Here is a 20,372-nt window from a genome sequence, read left to right as displayed (position 1 = left end):
TGTCCAAATTATTTCCTTAACAGCGTCGTACTCGATCCCGTCCCCTCTTATAGATACCTTGGTGTCCATATTACTAACAACCTATCTTGGAAACATCATATCAACTCTGTCACATGTAAGGCAAACCGGGTTCTAAAATTTATGCGAAGAAACTTTTACATGGCCCCTGTTGATTTAAAAAAGCTTCTTTACATTACGTACGTTCATCCGCATTTGGAATACGCGTCATCGATATGGGACCCTGGTAATATCACTTTAGTTATCGAACTTGAGAGCATTCAGAATCGCGCTGTTAGATTTATATTATCAGATTATTGTCGTACCACTAGCGTAACAAACATGAAATCAATTATTAACATTCCTTTACTCGCTACACGCCGTAAGATATCCCGTCTCGTACTCTTCCACAAAATTTACAACTCCCTTCTGCGTTCACTTTTAATAACCCCACCGTCATACATTTCAACTCGTACTGACCATGCGCAGAAAGTTGCTGTTCCTCGCTTCAAGTCATCAACATATTCCCACTCATTCCTGCCTAAAACTAGCAAGGATTGGAACCACCTCCCACAATCAGTTGCATCCATCACCTCGTCTTGCAGTTTTAAAACATCGCTCGATAACATACTTGGAGTTGGAAATGTAAACGTCTGATTTTGTTGTTAGTTTTCTTGTAAAATCTACTGGCTGTGTAACATAGTTGCAGTTGATAATAGTTGTTTTCCAGTGTTTAATAATGTTCTAGTGTCTTGTCTATGTATTCTTTTCTTTAACATTGTTCATCAGTGCCCGCTCCCCTCTTCAATGCTGTTAAGCCCTGAGGGTACAATAAATAAATAAATAAATAAATAAATAAATAAATAAATAAATAAATAAATAAATAAATAAATAAATAAATAAATAAATAAATAAATGTGGGCTCGTCATGACACGCAAAGAGGACTTCGTCCCGCATGTCCTTCGGAATGACGAGGAGGTAAGCGCGGCTCGTAGAACGGGCGTTTTTTTTGTACAGGACATTATCTCGGAGGCAGAAAGACGTCACGACGCGAGATAGATGGCGAGGTATAACGGCGCTATTACCCTCCAGATAGTCGATGAGCGGTCGAATCTCTTCATCCTCTCGCTGGCGTCTGCTCAAGTCAGATGAGCCGCACGTGAACACGTCCACTGCTCAAGTTCTCGCGACTTTCGGGAGCAACACCGAGTATCTGCGCGACCTTATCCGCTCTATAGTACGCGAGGAGCTGCAAAAGACTGCCACACCACCACTACCTACGGTGAGTTCCATTGCAAGCATCGTCAAGGACGAGTTGCATCATGCCCTTCGTGACCCTGTGAGCCTGGATAACGCCACACCCGCCCCGGCTGACTACCACCGCGCGACCTATGCAGAAGGCTTGAAGCGCCCAGCTTCCTCTTTCCCAATGTTTGTTCAGGCACCTCCTACGGTTTCACCTCAGTCGGCGCAGCCTCTACGGTACTACGAGAACACACGCAAGCCCCCACCCCTCGTTTACGCCAGCCCTGTGCATCTTGTGGAACAACCAGCACACTACCTTGACGACAGACGTGCTTCGCCGCGGAAATCTGATGTTCAGCGCACTCCTGATCGCCGACCTTTGTGCTTCCACTGCGGTGAAGTGGACCATTTGTACCGCCAGTGTCCATACCGGCGCCTCGGGCTGCGCGGCTTTTCAGTATACCCAGCACCTCCACCAATTGTCACGTCGCTCCAGGGGGTGTCGACAAGGTTTATTGACGTCTGAGCAACAGGGCTCTAACCAAGCGCGTCGGTTGGGCTTGTTTGCCAGAGCGGGGGCCCATGCGCACTTCTTTCTTCTCTATGGTGTGAGCCTTCACCTTGGCATACGACCCAATACTAGAAGTAGGTGGCAATATGTCGCTTCTCATAAGCAAAAATGAAGTACATCTTCTTTGAGAGAGCCAGATACAGTAAAACCCTGTAATAATGAAGTGGGATATAACGAACTAATGGATACAACAAAGCAATTGTAATTCCCTTTGAAATTCCCATTGAGGCCCATGTATCTAAAACCTCGTTTTAACGAAGCGAAAACTTCCTTACAATAAATACAATTAACCTTTCTTTGTCTGCAATGAGCATTTACTGATGATATTGGTATATGTCAATCCAATATTTTATAGCGTGCGAAGGTTTACGTCTCATCACGGCTGCGGTAATTTAAAACTCGCGCCTAGTGCCCCCTGGAAGCCGCCTGCCAACACGCTTGTGCACTGAGCGAGTCTCCCTGCCTCCCCTTTCCTCGGGAACTAATGGACTCGCCCGTGCTGCAACTCGCAGGAGCGTGCGTGTCAGCCGGCCTCCCCTCTCCTGTAGAACTCGTTGACCCAGCCGCGCATCTGACCTCCTTCGCCCGTTCAGCTTTGCGCCGGGGCTTCGCGCGCCGTGCTCCCTCAAGGGCCGCAAAAATAAGCGTCTTATTCTTCATCTGATCACTACCAACCCCGGGATGGCGTGGTTTTCTTCTTTGTCGTTCTCAGTGGAAGAGCGCACCACCTCTATAAGTTTCTGCTGCTAGACACAACGGCAGCAGCAAACGTAAGCGCCAAAATATAACAAATGAAGTGGAGCAGAAGTTAGCAATGTTGAAAGCCGTTGAGTCTGGCATCAAGAAAACAAAAAGTGGCCAAAGATTTCGGCGATGCTGCCAGTGGGTGCCGTGGGCGACCAGGACCAGAAGTTTTGGGACGCCCTCCTTGAAACCGACGTTGTGCCTGCCTGCGACGCTTCCCGCATGTACGTCGGTGCCGATGCTGATGCGGTGACAACACAAGAATTGTAAGATGCCGAAATTGTGCCTGCAGTTACGGGCGTGCTTGATTACAGTGATGAATGTGTTGACACTCCGGAGCCTAATGTTAGCGAACCCGATATACCGACGCCCGCGCAAGCGCTGGATGCGACAGACCAGCTGTGCTGCTTCTTTGGGGCTTACGATGACGGCAAAGACGGACTCAAAATAGAGTTGGCAAAAGTCTATTAAGGACTATGCCAGCTGGTGTGCTAAATATGGCGGAAATTAAGTGCATTGTTCTTTGTTATTTTGCTATTTTTTTGCCTTCCGACGGCAGTTTTTCTCTGCGCGGCGAGCTGCTGTGATATTCATTGGTGTGTACATTTTCTCTAGCTGGCTAATTATTTCAATAGAAATGGATATTGGCTATAACAAACTAATGATTATAACAAAGTAATTATGACTCCCCCTTAAACTTCATTCAACGAGGTTTGTCTGTATTATACTACACTAAGTTTCAGGAAGTTTCGTAAAATGAATGTCACCGAAACATGAAAAATACAGTTTTAAATTTATGACGTCACGCACTGAGATTTCAGCATGAGATTTCAAAATGAAACTTCTTTTTTACCAATAAACAGATGATGAAAGCAATGACATCCAAGCTTGCAGAGTACAATTTATCAATATAAACTGATTTGTTGCTTCACTTCAGAGTTCCTCTAAAAATGATCTTCGATGCTGTGACTATGATTAATTAATTTATTTATTTATTTATTTAATATACCTCAAAGGCCACCCAACAGGGGGCTTTACATGAGGGTGTGGGCAAACAATATAGAGTTAATAAAACAATGATTCTATGGCATTTTTAAATCTATCCGTGTTGCTATGATGGATGACACTTGGGGGAAGATCGTTCCAGTCCCTGGCTGCTTGAGCGAAGAAGGAGTGATGGTGGGCTGTGGTACATGCAGGAGGTGGGTACACGGCCTTGTGGTGGCTTGTGCGGGCTGAAGTACGATGAGCTGATTGAATGGGACAGTTGTAATGAAACGTATGATACATTTTGTGATACAAGGATAGTCTGGAAACCTTACAGCGTAGGTCAAGGTTAGGTAGATCTGCTATTCTTTTAAGGGTGGTAACACTGGTATGATACGAGTAATCTGAGTAGATGAATCTAACTGCTCGGTTTTGAATTAGTTCGATGGACTTACTTAGGTTAATTTGGAATGGGTCCCAAATGGCGGATGCGTACCCTAGTTTTGGGCGAATTAGTGTTTTGTAGGCTAGTAATTTGACTGATGGAGGGGCAAGATGCAAGTTACGACGAAGGTAACCGAGAGCTCTGTTAGCATTGTTAACTATTTTACTTACGTGAAAAGACCAGTTTAGATTCTGTGAAATGTTAACACCGAGATATTTAATGGAACTTAGGGAAGAAACTATGGAGCCATTAATATTATAGTTAGTGGTGGGTAAGTTTTGGCGTCTGTGAAATGAAATAAGTGCAGTTTTATTAGTATTTAATACCATGAGCCATTTGCGACACCACTCGTCCAGCTTTAGTAGGTCCTGCTGGAGAGTAATTGTATCTGAAACGTTAGTAATAGGTCGGTAGATTACACAGTCGTCGGCAAAGAGGCGGATGTTAGATGAAATGGGGATGAAATGAAATGAATGTTGTATGGAGCTTAACGCACAATATGATGTTTATATAAACTAAGAAACAGCTTTGGCAAATGCATGTTGCTTCAGCTGCAGTACGTGCTGTCGAGATGGCTGCACCCTTGCAAAAACTCGTTATCTATAAATGGGTCTATAAGCTGCTTGAGCCAAGTGGCGCTGCCATAGTAAGAGTGATGATAATGCACCGCTGGCAATGGTGATTGAAACATAAGCTACACCTTTATATTAAAGAATTGATGACCATTACACACAGGAAAGCGCTGCTGGTGTAATATCTAGACTGTCAGGAGCACACAAAGAAATCATGTTAGCCTGAAATTAAGATTTATCAGGGCTATAATATAGGTACAAACAGTTTCAAGCAAGTCCTGCAGAGACAAAGAACACAAAATAACTATTTCACATTCAGATGACAAATTACACTGAATACAATAAAATTAAGAGCAAGCATCCCCCTCCTCCCTTCAACTCAAAAGTAGGAAGTGGGCGCTTTCCCTCCGAAACTCCAGTTGGTGACAGAAAAGTCGTCAAAAGTGCACTTAGATTGCCTTAGAAGTCTCCTGCCTCTCATTCACGGCAAAGTACATTTTAATAATCAAAAACAGAAGAAACACAAAAGCAACCCGATCGAACTCAGGTAAGCATAGGCATGGAAGCAACTCTAATGAGCTTTAGACAAACGTACTACTACTCTAGGCAACAAACGCAGATTATGAAGGCCTCTGGTAACATATCATAAACTATCATCAAATTCAAAGTAGAGATCTCAAAGGCCTGCTTTAGCTAACGGGAACCTGAAAATCTTTAAGGGTGTTGTGCACTCTGTTCAGAGTGTAATTATCAAGCGGGAAAAAAAGAATAATTGAACTTCAGGGACAAATTGAGGTGCAGGGGCAACGAGATTGGGCCTGGATGTGGTGCATAGTTAGGGTGCAAAGCACGAGGAGGGAGGTGAAGAGAGATTTTTCAGAACAGCACAGCACAGAAACTTGAAATTGGCAGTAAAATTAGAAGAAGCAGCTTGCTCAGGTGAGCGTTCTTGTTCAGAATTTTACAGCACATACTTCTTCAAAGAAGCTGTATGAGTAGGCCCATAAAAAAAAAAACTTTAACATGTTAATGATTTATCTAAACTATTCACAGCAACAGCCCTTTGTGCACAAGAGGTCGACAAAGCAGGCATGTGCAAAGAACTTACTGTGCACGATTTCGCTGTCAAGGCGATCAGCGAGTGTCCCATGGAAGGAGGCCAGTGTATCAGCTAGTGCCAGAAGATGCATCTGGTCTACACTGGATAGACCGGGCAAGTGGCAGTGCGTGAGCAGTTGTGTCAGCAGACGAGCCTAGAGGGTCGATGAGCGAAGTTGTGCCGCATTAAAAATTGTCCTTTTGCAATTACACATGCCACTAATTTCACACAGTATCATGCTGCAATCTCTCTGCAGTTAAGCCACAATATTCTGCGGCAAGTGTAGTGAATGTAGCAAGTTCAAGTTAGAGATCTTATGAAGCAATATGATAGCAGTTGATCCCCTGTAGATTTCTTCCAGGATGTTCATACATACTTCATCAACGCCCTGATTCTGCAGTGTCTGCATGACTGCTGATATTTCTACTGAATCAAACGCCTTCTCGTAATCTATGAAGGCTATGTATAATGGTTGGCTATATTCTGAGCATTGTTCTATTATCTGATTGATAGCATGAATGTGGTCAATTATTGAGTAGCTTGTTCGAAATCTTGCTTGTTCCTTTGTTTGATGGAATTCTAATGTTTTCTTAACTCTGTTAGCAATTACCTTTGTAAATAGCTTGTATACTATGGAGAGCAAGCTGATTGGCCTGTAATTCTTCAAGTCCTTGTCATCTCCTTTTTTATGTATTAAGATGATGTTAGCATTCTTCCAAGACTCTGGTACTCTTCCCGGAGGCACCTCGTAAACAGGGTGGCTAGTTTTTATAACACAATCTGTTCTCCATCTTTCAGCAGATCTGATGTTACCTGGTCCTCACCAGCAGCTTTACCTCTTTGCATGCTCTGCAAGGCTTTTCTGAGCTGCTTCTATCATTACACACAGATTCACAGTAATATTCAACAAAAGACGATTTCTCACGACTATGCTTATCAATGGCTATAGTGGTACAAATTTTAGTGATGATCGTAGTCATTAGCTGTAAAAATTCCTTTTAGTAGAGGTTATTCATTTCAAAGAAAATGTTGCTTCAAGGCCTTCCGGAACAGTCCTGATGGATAGCATTTCATCAGTCACTGTTCATAACAGAAATCCCAAAAATATAAAATCTCGACCAATGATTACATACAATATAAAGCACTGGTGTGTGCTGTACAAAGAGCAAACTTTTCATATGAACTCCTCCTGCTGCAAAAACTGCCATCACATGGTCAATATGCATATGCGCACCGTAGCCATCAACATGGGTTGACAATAACAAGGCTGTCACTTCGTTCACTTGCTAGAGTGTAGTGAAATTTCAGGTATTTCTAAAAGTGCTAAAGCAAGACATTAAAAGAGAAAAACTCATGGTGTCTCATGAATTCAAGATAACAAAATGAAAAATTTCCTACGCTGTACATTTAGTTAGATGGAGATAAATTGTATTTAGGTTCGACAGTGCAAAAAAAAACATAAGCCAATGTGGCATCTACTGCTATCAGACAATATGTGTTCTGTAACTAAGAGCGTTAATATTTTCTGGAGTACTGCCTACAGTGAAAGTGCCAAAATAAGAATATTTAAGCCTGGTTGTAGCACAATCACCACTGACATAAAAAAAACAACTTTGCTATGTCAAAACCTTCATGACAAGCTTATATTCAAACCACTGCATTCTCTAACAAAGCTATTCACCATTTACTTCATTATAACCAATAATTCATTATATCTGTGCTCATTATACAGAGGTTTGCATGTACTTTATCAACAGATTTTCTGGTTGTGCATTGTCGCAATCACAATGTCACCAACCTGGCGCATTCCAAAGTGATTGGGGTCTTTATCGGCGACCGTCTTTTGTCGATCTCTCTGAGTCTTTTTGGCCTTGGGCTGCACATCTTCCTGAAGGATGTCGTCCAGAGATTCTTCTTTCTTGGGAGCTGTCTCAAACAAGGCACTATAGTCTTCCTGCAAAACAAAAGAAGGTGAATCGAACAGAGTAGCTACATTAGCACAAAATACAGTTAACTTTCACCAATTCGAAACCTACTATTACAGTCAAAGGCGGTCGTGTCTCACTATGGTAAATCAAAAATAACTCTTCATATCAAAGTAATTTTGAACACAACGTTCTAGTGTCAAAGCATGGGAAACGTATGGCTATGTCAAACAAAGCTAGCCAGACCACTTTGTACCACGAATATAGGGCAGCATGAAATGGCCCAAGAACAAAGAATGGCATGAAAAGTTTCCATACACAGTATCTATAACTTGCCTTCTGTGTGGCTGATATGATATGTGGGGTTTAACATCCCAAAATCACCATATGATTATGAGAGACGCCGGAGTGGAGGGCTCCAGAAATTTCGACCACCTGGGGTTCTTTAACGTGCACCCAAATCTGAGCATACGGGCCTACAACATTTCCGCCTCCATCGAAAATGCAGCCGCCGCAGCTGGGATTTGATCCTGCGACCTTCGGGTCAGCAGCAGAGCACCTCAGCCACTACACCACCACGGTGGAGCTGCCTTCCGTGTAGCCCATGCCTGCAGACAGCGAAGAGGAAAGCACATGCCACCCCCCCCCCCCCCCCCAAACACACACATTTTTTTTTTTAAGTTGGTGCTCCATTCAAATATTCAAGGCCTTCAACAAACTGCATCCCCGTCCCAAAAAACATTCCTAGCTATGGGCTTTATGTGGCCCATCTTCATTACATGGCCACTGCCGTGACAGATTTGGAGCTGCAAACAACTACTGTGAGCCATATCTACTACAATGTCATGGCTTCTGATGAATGTAAAACGGGCAACGCTCACCTGCTCTTCCTTGATGCCTGCCTGACCGGCATCTGCTCCTGCACCGCTGGGTGAAGCCTCCTTGCGGCTGGCTGCTCCCCCTAGTGCCAGCTGCTTGTCGGCAGCCAGGAGCGCATACAGCGGCAATGGCGGGATGGACTGGATCTCCACGTAGTCCAGCTGCAGTTCTTCGAGGACGATGTTGCCGCCCTCTCGAGGGCTGTGCGTTGCCGATCCAGCCGCAGGAGCTGCCAGGGATAGCGTGCGTGAGCGAGACCAACCTCGTACTCCCTCCTCGCCACCTTCCTCTTCAGGGGCCCCTTCGGAAGCCATCTCTGCTGCATTGCCACCAGCAACGATGCCTCCAGGTGCCTGCACGTTAGGGATACACAAAAGTTCTCTTAAAGGGCCCCTAAACTATAAAGTATTGTTCAACAGTTGAAGTTAACAAGCGCATCAAGTTTGGGCTGCCACCACGATCAACAGTGCCAAAATAAGCAATACCATGCATCGCACGCATGCAGGGGCTGTGCCAGTGGGGGATATGGTGGGGACTGGATTCCCCCCTCCTTCAAGTTACTGCCTGCCCCCTTCCCTAAACCAAGAGCAAGCATAATCAAAACACAACGCATATGTTCCCAGCCTCCCTGCACCTTGAAGGACCTCACTTGTCGTGGGTTCCCCTCCCCAGTAAAAAAAGTCCTGGCCACCCCTGCAGACAGAACAAAAAAAAAAGCCAATTACGTGCTTCTCTTGCAGCCTTTCGGTGTCCCCAGCATTGGTTGCAACATCACCAGACAAATCTGGTCAAGTCGTCATCAGCAGCAGCAGCAACAACCTGTTTGTCTGCCTGCAGAAACGTGCGCCTCCTGCTTTTACTTCTCACCATGCATGCAGGAACACTCAGCCAGGAGGAGAGACAAGCGAATCAACGAAGCACAGTGAAGGAAAGAGCGAAAAAGCAAGGGCTGCATTTTGATCATCCAACGGATGTAACTAGGACGTTAAGAAACCTTATAAAAACAATCCTCACTACTACACGTTCGTTGTAAAATCGTGCTCAAATGCACCGTAACACCACAACTAAATATCAACCTCTGGGTAAGCTTAGGGGGCTGTTCAACAGAAGAGCAGACCAATAAAATAGCACTGTCAATTCATGTTAACTGAAATGCGAATGAGTGAGTTGGCAAGCCGACATTGCGTCACTGTCATTCACAACATTAGCTTGCAATAGCGACATCATGCAACTATGGTGCGACAGTGCTCATTATTTCTTTTGCCACAGAGGTGCTCACAAACTTCCTGCTGGTTGGCACCTTTCCAGTCAAGCCAGCAGGTGCTTTGTTTGCTTGAGTATATCAATAAGATTGCAATATCAGTTAGTGAAAAAAAATCTAAATATCATTCGCAACATCAGTTGAATCTTACAATTAACTGACAGTCCCATTGCCAGTTAGTTCAAACAGGCCTAACTACTTTAGTTGCCCTCCTTGTGTTTTCCATGTATACACGTACTTTGAAACTGTGTGTGGATGAGAAGCAAAATGATGCAGAAGTGAACAGCACATGAGCACTCGTGTCAATTAAATTATGCTTGACATATCCTAGTACAAATTTTGCCTGTCCATGAGAAATATTCGTGTCTGCCAAAGTTCATAATACCAAAAGACATGAAAGGCTAGTATTCCAAATCAATATGCTACTACTTGTAGTATGCCAAGTGTGCAACGTAAGAAAACTGGTGTGCAATTCTCTATTTATTGTGGCCCAGGGTCATAGCAACGTCACAGGAAGCTGTGAATGATTGCCTGCAGTTTTTAAACGTCAGTGATTGTACTGGTACCTGTAGTGATAAGGCACGTGGATACGAGTGTAATTAAGGGTTAAAACATGCTGGTCCTTAAGGGTTAGTATACCCTTCCAGTCTTCCAAGTTTTGGTACGTTTTTCTGCATGACACGAGTGTAAAGCAGCAAAAGAAACTTGAGAAGCATCCTGCGTGCGATGATCAAAGCCTAAAAAACTTTTGAACCAATGTGCTATGTACAATAAAACCTCGTTAATTCGAACTCAGTTATTTCAAAATCCCGCTTAATTCGAAGGATTTCGCAGTCCAGTATTTCGCTATGTAAGTCCTAGTGGATAATTTGAAGCGGCGGCCGGCACCAGTCTGGTTCATTCGAAAATTCTGGGTGCAATGTGCCAGTTTCATATCCCGGTTTCGCCGCAAATACGCCGAAACGACGGCCCTTAATAGCCACAAAGCAATGCAACGTAGCGATACTAGTGAGTGGTAGCTGAAGCACCCAAGCCTCGCTACTTATAGCCAAATAAGAAAACAACAACAACAACAACAAAAAAATAAACGGTCTAGTGGTCAACCAAAACGTGTGCCTGCGAAAAAATTGGACGCGTTTCTAGCAATGTCAGCAGGGCATGGTTCACTCATTCTTTCTGGGATCGTAAAAAAATTAATAAAGGACAGTTTGGCAGAATTCACAATGTATGCGAACCTCCGATTACCAGTTTCTCCAGCAATTCACACGTTTGCACTGATGGCGGAGTTCGTGCCAGCAACACCTACTTTGCAAACTAAGTTCGAAAGTTTCAAAGATCATTTTTCCCAGCCAGAAGACATCGCGAGTTTCGTCATGCTGGCCATTATTAAATTCCTAATTATACCAGAAAAAAATGTGCAAATGGTCGCATCATGACGTGCCGACGCAGCGAGGTGCAAGCGACATGCTGCCCGCGTGTCTCTACTGTATTGCATTGAAGATGTCTTGTTTTCCGCAGGCGCGCATTTTAGTTAATCACGACAGCGTTTTTTTTTTTCCTCAGCGGCAGCAGTGAGGCCCACCGTTCCCCCGTGTTTGCGGCGAAATTAAGACCAGGTGTTGCTGGAAAACATAACCCTTGGAGCCGCTAGCTAGCCAGCACAGCAAACGGCGAGCACTGATTACTTTGAACAGTTCTAAACTCCTTTCGTCCAACTTTTTGAATGTTCTGTTAATTCGAAAACCCGCTTACTTCGAAGATTTCTCGCTTTCCCAGTGACTTCTAATTAACGAGGTTTTACTGTACTTATCATTTTCTTTTTGGTGGACAAGGGTCTCTTTAGTGAAAGGCTTATGGCTGTGCTCATTAAATCAGGGAGATTGCCTAAAATTCAAGAGTCTGGGCAAATCGGGAGAGTTGGCAGGTGTGCGATGTGTAACAATCGTGGCAGGTGTGCGATGTGTGACAATGCCAGACTTAGCTCCTCAGAAAAGTAGGTCCACTTTTGTAGCATGTCCAATAGCGAAACAAGGGTTGTTTCAATGAAGCAAGCATACGTAAAGACCAAACGACAATGTGGCCTCAAGCCCAACAAGGGCTGCACTCTGAGACGGTCACTTTTAGAGAAAGTGTTGCTTTGCGTGATGTAGAATATGATGTATCCAGTAACTGAATCAACTATTGGCTATGACGTCATCACTGCATTGCTGTTAGTGTTTTCAAGTGTATGACAATACAAAAGTGAGCACACTGTACTAGCTCCAAGTGTGGCGCTACTTGCAGAGGGATCTTGATAAAAGCAAAGTTTAAATGACAGGAGTAGATATGCCTAATTCTCTGGAAGTAGGGTTGTAGAAACACTCACATTATTACTATAAGACAGGTGGAGATAAGACAGCAACATTACAGTGTACCACCGAAATATGTACCATTAGAGAAACATAGTGGTATATTTGTTATTCTTTGACAATGAAGCTTGAGTATTGTGCCAGACTAGGCATGGAACATTGTACAGTACCTGTCCCGACTTGGAGACGCAGCGCACCAGGTGGCTAAGGATGGCCTTGACTCTCCGAATCTTCCCAAAGCCCAAGAGCTCCATGAGCTGCTTTGGATGATACTGAGGAAGCATCGGCCAAGCCAGCCGGCAAGTCTCAAACAGGCCCAGGTCAGGCATTGGACCCACGACCGTTGTCTCTGACTCCCTGCCAAAACATATGTACAAGTCTGCAGTACACTGAAGCCCTTACTAGGAATTTGAGTGCTAATAATAATGACAAGAGCCACTAGTGCTAGGAATATTAGCCACGTGTGCATTGCCACTTGGAAGCATGGTAAAAGTTGTGTGCTTAATCTTCTCTGCCCCTAAACAACTATATTTCTTAATGAATGACATCCCAGCCCAAACAGTGTTCTGGGACAGTAATTCGGCCACACACACGCAAGCACTTTTCAGAAGAGTGGGAGAATTGTCTTACTTTGCAGCTGCTGCTCCACGGGAAACAGCAGGCACCGCTGTCTCGCCACGCATTTTTTTCTTGTCCATAGCTTGGGCAGATGAAGATGAAGCATTGCGTGCCAGCCCAAGAGATGGGCCGGCCCCGAGCCGCAACTGAGACAGCTCCTGAACCCTGCTGAGCAGCTCTTCCTCCGGCAACATGCGAACCTTGCAGATGTTCTCGTCTTCTGCTGCCGAGGGCATGAGGTTGTTCTTTAGACCTGGAATGAGGTGCATGATAGGACATCTTGTTCAGCTAGATGATGCAGACAAGGCAGTGCTTGTTTTGTCTATGTGTGTGCGTCCTTTCGTGGTCATGCATTTGGAGCAATAAATGATAGTCAGTAACAAAGTAAGAATATCTACGTGCTTCAACCACAAAACCATGTTGCACTAGTCGTGACCAGTTGGCATGCGAGCTTGCCGAGGCATTTTTCATCCCGAAGACGAAGATGTTTGAGTCTGTGAAATATCAGCAGGATTGTATCAAATCGAAAGCAGGTTTCTTGCATGCACGTAGATGAATTTGCAGTTTATATGGTATGAATATGCAATTACTTTTGAATAAAGTCCAGTCAAGCATATGTGCCCGTCTTCATTCTGTTTTCATCCACATTTCTTTTGTGCAGTACCTTGTTTAACGAAGAAGATAAGTGTTCGTCTCTGAACCGAATGCAAACATTTTTTTGGCTGAGCACCGATATGCAATAAGTACTGATGTGATGCGTACCAATTTGAAAACCATCTGATGGAATTTTTCAAAACATTCATAGTTTTCTGTTTCAAACCAGTAATGTGATACAAATAAATATCTCAATGGCAAAATGACTGATTTAGCGAGTTGATGATTCATGATTGCTTGAAATACGAGCATATAACATAGGCAAGGACAACTAAGACAACTAACCCCTTTCTGTGTCTTAGTTGTCCTTGTCTACGTTACGCGCTAATATTTCAAGCAATCAATGAGAAAACTTGATTATCATATCAAGCGCATTAAGATGCTTGATGTCATGAAAATGTGTGAATGCAATTAGTTGGAGCACCTATGCAAATTCTTTGTGTGAGATGACAATGGCTGAGGACGAAGCTGTTTTTTTTTTTCCAAGTTTGTAACCAACTAGTTATTGACCATTGAAGACCTCACCGTGCGATGAAAGATGACAGCCAGACATGTGTGATCTCCACATTATTAGGCATCCTAAGACTATGATCAGCTGCATTGATATTGCCACAATCCCTTCTCAAGTTTTGTTATCACCCCGTTTCACTGTCATGATTCATAGCGTAAACTGGGCCGGCAGTGTTCGAGAAGCTTCAGCCCTGCAGTAGATCACTTTGTTAAGATTACACCCACTTTGCGAACATTGCAGGTTATTCTAGAACCTGTGTCACCCCTAACGATAATGCTAAAATGTTAGATGGCACGTGTATAAATGCCGACACACCTCACCACTTAACAGCTGATCGACAGCTGATGCTCTGTTCGCCCCTATCAGTGCCAGTGGGCATCGCTGAATCTGACCCCCAGTTTACGGGCCACAAGTTCGGCTGAATAAACAGTTTCATCTTGTAATTACAGTCCGCTTCCTTCGTACACGTTACAATCCCATGACAGTATTCTGTGTAGTGAAGACGCCTGATGTCATACGTTTCTCAATGCTTTTCCTTCTTATGCAACCTTTGCATGTCCCAACATGTGGTTTTGTCACATGTGCAGAAGCCAGTGACAATCACATCACTATGAAAAAAAAAATGGGGAGAGTGCTTCAATTCTAACGTTATCAGATGCTGTTCATAAGTTGAGCTTGAAAGAAACTTTCTTCTTCCTCTCTGGTTGAAAGATGTTGCTGGACGCAGCCAGAAACAGTCACGAATCTGCTCGTCAGTATATTATGCTCGATTTTACATATGAAAGGCTTTTTGTTAAGATCAAAGTGTGGTGCCAGCATGCACAGAAATAAAAAGATATTTCTGCTAGCTGGCATTGTTGTGCACAAGGAGCGATGAATGCCATTTTGGCATGTTTTTATACATGCTTTATTTTTGGTATGAGTTTCTGTTTCATTCTTGTCAAGGGAGTTTCAACTCTGCAACATGCACTCATGAGCCATACTTCAAGGAGTTATTCCTAGAGCTTATACAAAATGAATGAGCTTCCTTTAAGGGACACTAAAGGGAACTATTAAGTCGACGTTGATTGTTGAAATAGCAGTCCGGAAACCTCGTAGTGTTACTTTTGTGCCAAGAAAGGGCCTATTTTGAAATAAAATCACATTTTAGTGGTCTGCATCGGATTAACGCACTTCAAATTACCCACCTCAAGAAGCGGACCGACGAGACAGACTCACATCACTCTTGATGTGGACAACGTTGCCCGGTTTTACTGCACTAGTAGCAGCAGACCGAAAGCAGCAAGAGCCACAGCAGCAACAACGGCCATTAATAAATTTCCCGCCATTGGCTTCTAAATTGCAGATGTTTTTTTTTGTTTCAACTGCGCCCCGCTAGATGGCACCACCTGTCTCGTGTAAAATAGGCAATATGCGAAATGAACAGCGCCATCTAGTGAACGTGCAGTGGCCGCATTTCTGATAGAGGCGGAAATGTTGTAGGCCCGTGTGCTCAGATTTGGGTGCACGTTAAAGAACCCCAGGTGGTCTAAATTTCCGGAGCCCTCCACTACGGCGTCTCTCATAATCATATAGTGGTTTTGAAGCGTTAAACCCCACATATCAATCAATCAATCAATCAGCCATCTAGTGAACGTAGCAGGTACCATATCTGCCATTTTGATGCTGGCGAGGCTTGACCACTACGTGCGGGCGACCCACATGCGAAAGTACGCGTTTCAACGCTTCGACTGGCGCAGTCAGATTTTTTTGCTCGCGAAATGCTAGTACACTGCTGTGTGCCGCTGTGCAAGCAGCGCGGAGTCACAGACAGCGATGGGAGCAAGGTAAGTGGCATAAATTACGATTTTGCAGCGATCATTTAAACGCAAAACAGGGTATGGCGTGCGCAAGCTTTATGGGCACAGTCTAGGATGCATGTATCTCCGCGGTGCGCGGGCTGCACGAGAGCAATGCAGGACTAACCATTTTTCTGTGTTACGCGGACAGGCCGTGTTTTTATAGGTTTGTCAGCTTTGCGGCTAGGTGTTTTCACTATGTCGGGCCTCTACACGACAGTGGTGCTCTTCGATTTACCGTCCCGAACTTGCTGAGAAGCTGCGCGGCATTCAAATTTTCTTATGACTTCGGGGAAGCCTCGAACTACCTGCGGACTATCCGCAGTGAGTCTGAGATGATAAATCGAAGAGCCCCGGTGATTCTCAGCAGTCAAATAGAGAGTCCGCCACTGCTGGTGGGGTAAATAGTGCGACAGAACCAAACTGTTAGTACAGGCTTTTTTGTGACGAGATTACACCATGTAGGTAGACGACGTAGAAATGTTATTTTTGAAGGTGATTGCGCACAGAGACGTGCAGAGCTTCCGCTACTCCGAGTAACATGCCGTACACGCATCCTAGAAAGGCAGCTCGGTTGCTTGTCCGCGTTCAAGCTCCGTTGTGTCCGCAAGTACGGTCACCGCGCAGCAATAAAACAGTCATTCGGAAGGTAAGGGCTATGCCCACTTTGGAACAGAAAAGTATCTGCTCAGGCACTTAACTTCAATTCCCCCAACGTGCGCGGATGCAACTTTTCCATTGGAGCCTCTCTCACTAATTTTCCTTTACCAACGGAATAAAATCGAAAAGATAGCAAGGCGCACTGCCGTAGGTTTCGAAAACTGGCACCGTGAGTATCGCCAGGGTTTGACTGAATGACGTTCTGGATGAGTTCAGAGTGCGGCAGTCCTATTTATTCGTAAGACGAGATTCATTCTCTGCAGTTTAGTTTCTTTGGCTCAGTTGCATTGCAGCTGTTTTTTTTTTTTGTGTTGCAACTCGCCTCACTTGAAAAATGTTTCATGTTGCATTATAAAACATACAGCTGTGGAGACAGCCATAACTTAGTTTTATGGGATTCAGCATTTTGGCTGCCTTACACTCGCAGCTCCTAGAAACCTTTGAAGCTACTTAAATATAAAAAATAACTGATTTAAATTCCCCCGAGTGTCCACAAGTGACTAATGCCTCTTAAGGCTTGCTGTGAAGGGCCATATCTAGGAAAGGCTGCTAGGAAACGGGAGTGTGCACAGAAAAAACTGAGGGGGAGGGGGTCACATTACAAGTGCATCATTAGTCCTGCAATGCACATATAAGTGTGACCTCTATTCCCTGTGAGATGAATTCATGATAGTGCCTGTGTTTGTAAACAACAATCGTTTAAACAGCTAAGAGAAACCTAGCTCATGACGTCGCACTGAATGTTTGTTTGCTTATATCTTGTAGGTATCCTTCCACCGCTTTCCGAAAGATGCAATGACATACAAGCGGCGAGATGTGGCAAGATTCCTAAACAGTTTGTCCACATCACATGTTCGGGCACTGGGAAACGTCTTGCTGCGGCCATTGCAGTAGCTCAGCGCAGTGAAGCAAGTGTTCAGGAGTCGTACGGCCGTACTAGCGAACGCGTTGCCGTCGACCGCTCCCCCACATTAACATGGCGGCGGGGTCAAAATGCACAGTGTTGTCAGAGCACAAAGCAATTTCGCATATGGTCCATTAAATTTTCGAAACACTCGTGCCATTCCCCATATTAACATCCGGCAGTTTTTTTTTTCCATGATTCAAACAGAAACGAACGAGCAGCATTTTATTGCGGCTCTTGAAGTATGGAAGGTTCGATTACTAGCGATTAAGTGTAGGCGGTCCATCTGATGTCATCGGGATAATTTTGAAAATGTTTTACAGCGGCGCTTGTGTTCTTGTGCATTTATCTTAATTTCTCGGTAAGTAGGGCACTGTTGTTGATAATACTTTCGTTTTAGATGTTGTCATACATTGAGCTTTCACTTTGACGTAAATTGTTATTTGACTTTACTGTCCCTTCAAGTTTCCTCTGTCGACCTTCCTCTGTCCTAGTTTTATATTTGAAAATGCTTCTCGACATGGCACTACACGAAGTGAAAAGCTGTGCGTCCCCCTTTCTCTAATGAAGTGACTCCAAACCTCTAGCAATGTTCTTCAGTATTTTCTTAACAAAAAATTCATAGCACGTCATCTCAGTGCCTTTTAGAAAACAATTCGGTGTAAAAGTGCTTATCAAAAAACTCCTCAGCGAAAGTTATGCGAAGGAGCATTATATAAGCATATTGTATATTTGAGATAGGGAGAAAATCTTTTTTCAAGAAGAATTGGGGAAGATCTATCAACAGAGGCCAGTTACTAATACAGGGTCATCTAGTGAAGGACCAAAACTACAAAACTAAGCCAACTCAGACAAATTCACACACTCAAAAAGCATACTAAGACATAAGATAACATACTCTTTGAGTTTTCATCTTTATATAAACAGGAGGGAATCCATGCTTACCCTTCGGAGATCCCTTCTGAGGCCTCCACTGAGAGTAGATGTGCATTTCACTGTCCATACCGACGACAAGAATGCCATCACGAACCCAGGACAGTTGCATTGGCAGGGGAGGTAGGCCATCGGCTGTCTCCAGACGTGTGCACCTGATCTGAAGCCAGCGCACTGCTTCAGCTGCCCCTGTAGATGCGACGGGTGCAGCCAGCGAGGATACTTGCTTCAGCAGGGGCCGTGGTGCACCAGAGGTCAGGGACTGTAAATTTTCAATAAGAAGCGATATGCTGTATTGCAGCCATGGCCTAGTGGATTGGGCGTCCGCCTCGGCTACGGGAGGTGGCTGGTTCGAATCCCACCGCCGGCACCCACCGGTTGAAGAAGCATGGGTACAGGCATCCCCCTTACCCGGCGCCCGGTTGTCACAGAGGTCGTAATGCCTGGGAGTGGTGTGTGTGAAGTCGCGTCTTGCAATGCGTTGGTTCGAATTGGTCGAAATGGGCCCCGGTATAAGTGTTAATGGTTGTCCTTATGGCTGTCCTATATGTGTTATCATGCGCGCGCATAATTTAGCACGCAGTACTATATAAAAAAAATAAAATAAAGATCTGTGGTGATCTGCTTGTATTATATTAAGGGGGGATGTGGCTAAAATCACAGCGTATCCACGAAGTGAATGATGATGAGTGGGGCAAAGTGTCTGTCCATTCTTCCCTGTCTTTATTCGTCCGTGCGTTCGTCCGTGCATGCATGCGTGCGTCCAGACGGACGAACGGACAGAGGCACGAACGGACAGACAAAAAATGCCTCTGTGGTTCATTTGCGTGATATGTAACGGTGTAGAAAGTACCTCGTAGTGTTGAACCACAGACTTTTTTTGTGAATTTTTTTTGTCATTTGTAGTATGTGAACTATGGTACACGAAGCACAAACAGACAGACGGACGCATGGACAGACGGAAGCACAGACATGCGGACAGAAGCGCAGATGCACGGAGAGATGGAAGCATGGATGGATGCAGGGATGTACGAACACATGGATGGATGGAAGCGTGGGTGGACGGAAGCACGAACAGATGGACAGACGCTTCGCCCCACTCATCATCATTCACTCCGTGGATATCCTGTGAAAACCACTAACATGAACTAGTTATCTCTTGACAAACTCATTAACTAGAGGTGCCTACATACTACTACTACTGCAAAGGAGGGAAAGGCCCACAGCCTAAGGTGCTCCGCCCCTAAAAATAAACCAACAGCATTATGGCACGGAATGGGCTCTCGTGAACATCTTCGTGCAAAAATTTTGATTATCTTATGCCTAATTAATTAATTTGGGGATGACAATGAGAGTCTATCAAGTGCTGTAACTCAGAAACTAAATTATATAGCTCAACACCGATTTCAGTTATGATATCAAAACAACAAATGACATCTGCATGCCAAATTTTATCACTTTATCTCCATAAATAACAAAAATAGTTTTTATTGCCACATCCCAATGTTGTATACTATCACCAGAAGAGCTACATGTGAAAAGGAAGCAAATGTGCGTCATTGTGGTGGGGCGTGAGTGTGTGAGGTGGAAATTTTACTCTCCTCTGATTGAATTTTCTTTATGCACATGCATACATACCCCCTTTGTGTGAATGGTTTCGTGCAGTGTGGCAGCTTAAGGCTACACCAATTAGAGGCAATGCGAAGAATGAGAAAAACAACGAAGCAACAAAGCATTGCAGAAGAGCTGCATGTCAGCCATCAACAACAATCTTGGCTATTCCCGATGCACTTTAACAGCTTACCATAATGTGCGCCTATATGACATGCATTACTATGAAGCTATACTATACTGCATTGGAGAACTTGAAGGGAATAAATGAAAATTTAAGGGCTCATTTTTTTGTTTTTGCTGGACACAATTATAATTAAAACTATAGAAAACTTGGTGGTTCTATGGCCTGCATTGCTTTGAAGCTCCAGCGCAATAAAAAGAGTCACAGTTTTGCCACTAGGACGAAGAAATGAATGCAATAGCAAGAAAATTGGAATATCACACAAAGAACGACAAGCATCTCAACACATTCACCCCGCCGTTGCAGCACAAAGAAGGGTGCTCGAAAATAATGCAGAGGTATACACAGGACAAGTGTGAACTGACAACTGTCATAGTTTTTAGGT

General features: G+C 44.2%; 1 protein-coding gene across 4 annotated transcripts in view; it reads right to left on the bottom strand.

Annotated features, from left to right (window-relative positions):
- The window catches only part of Rbcn-3A (rabconnectin-3 alpha), a 120,705-nt gene that overhangs the window by 55,191 nt on the left and 45,142 nt on the right, over positions 1-20,372 (bottom strand). For all 4 annotated transcript variants that reach the window (XM_075896518.1, XM_075896512.1, XM_075896499.1 and 1 more), the window contains exons 25-30: positions 18,205-18,454; positions 12,705-12,945; positions 12,245-12,431; positions 8,468-8,818; positions 7,460-7,615; positions 5,671-5,815 (exon numbers count right to left, since the gene is read on the bottom strand). In XM_075896518.1, coding sequence (XP_075752633.1) covers positions 5,671-5,815; positions 7,460-7,615; positions 8,468-8,818; positions 12,245-12,431; positions 12,705-12,945; positions 18,205-18,454 — 1,330 coding nt within the window. The remainder of the gene's footprint in view (positions 1-5,670; positions 5,816-7,459; positions 7,616-8,467; positions 8,819-12,244; positions 12,432-12,704; positions 12,946-18,204; positions 18,455-20,372) is intronic.

Source organism: Rhipicephalus microplus, chromosome 1 (genome assembly GCF_043290135.1).
Source record: "Rhipicephalus microplus isolate Deutch F79 chromosome 1, USDA_Rmic, whole genome shotgun sequence".
Taxonomy (NCBI): domain Eukaryota; kingdom Metazoa; phylum Arthropoda; class Arachnida; order Ixodida; family Ixodidae; genus Rhipicephalus; species Rhipicephalus microplus.
Note: the sequence above shows the minus strand (reverse complement) of the source record. Positions and strands in the feature narration are given on the sequence as shown.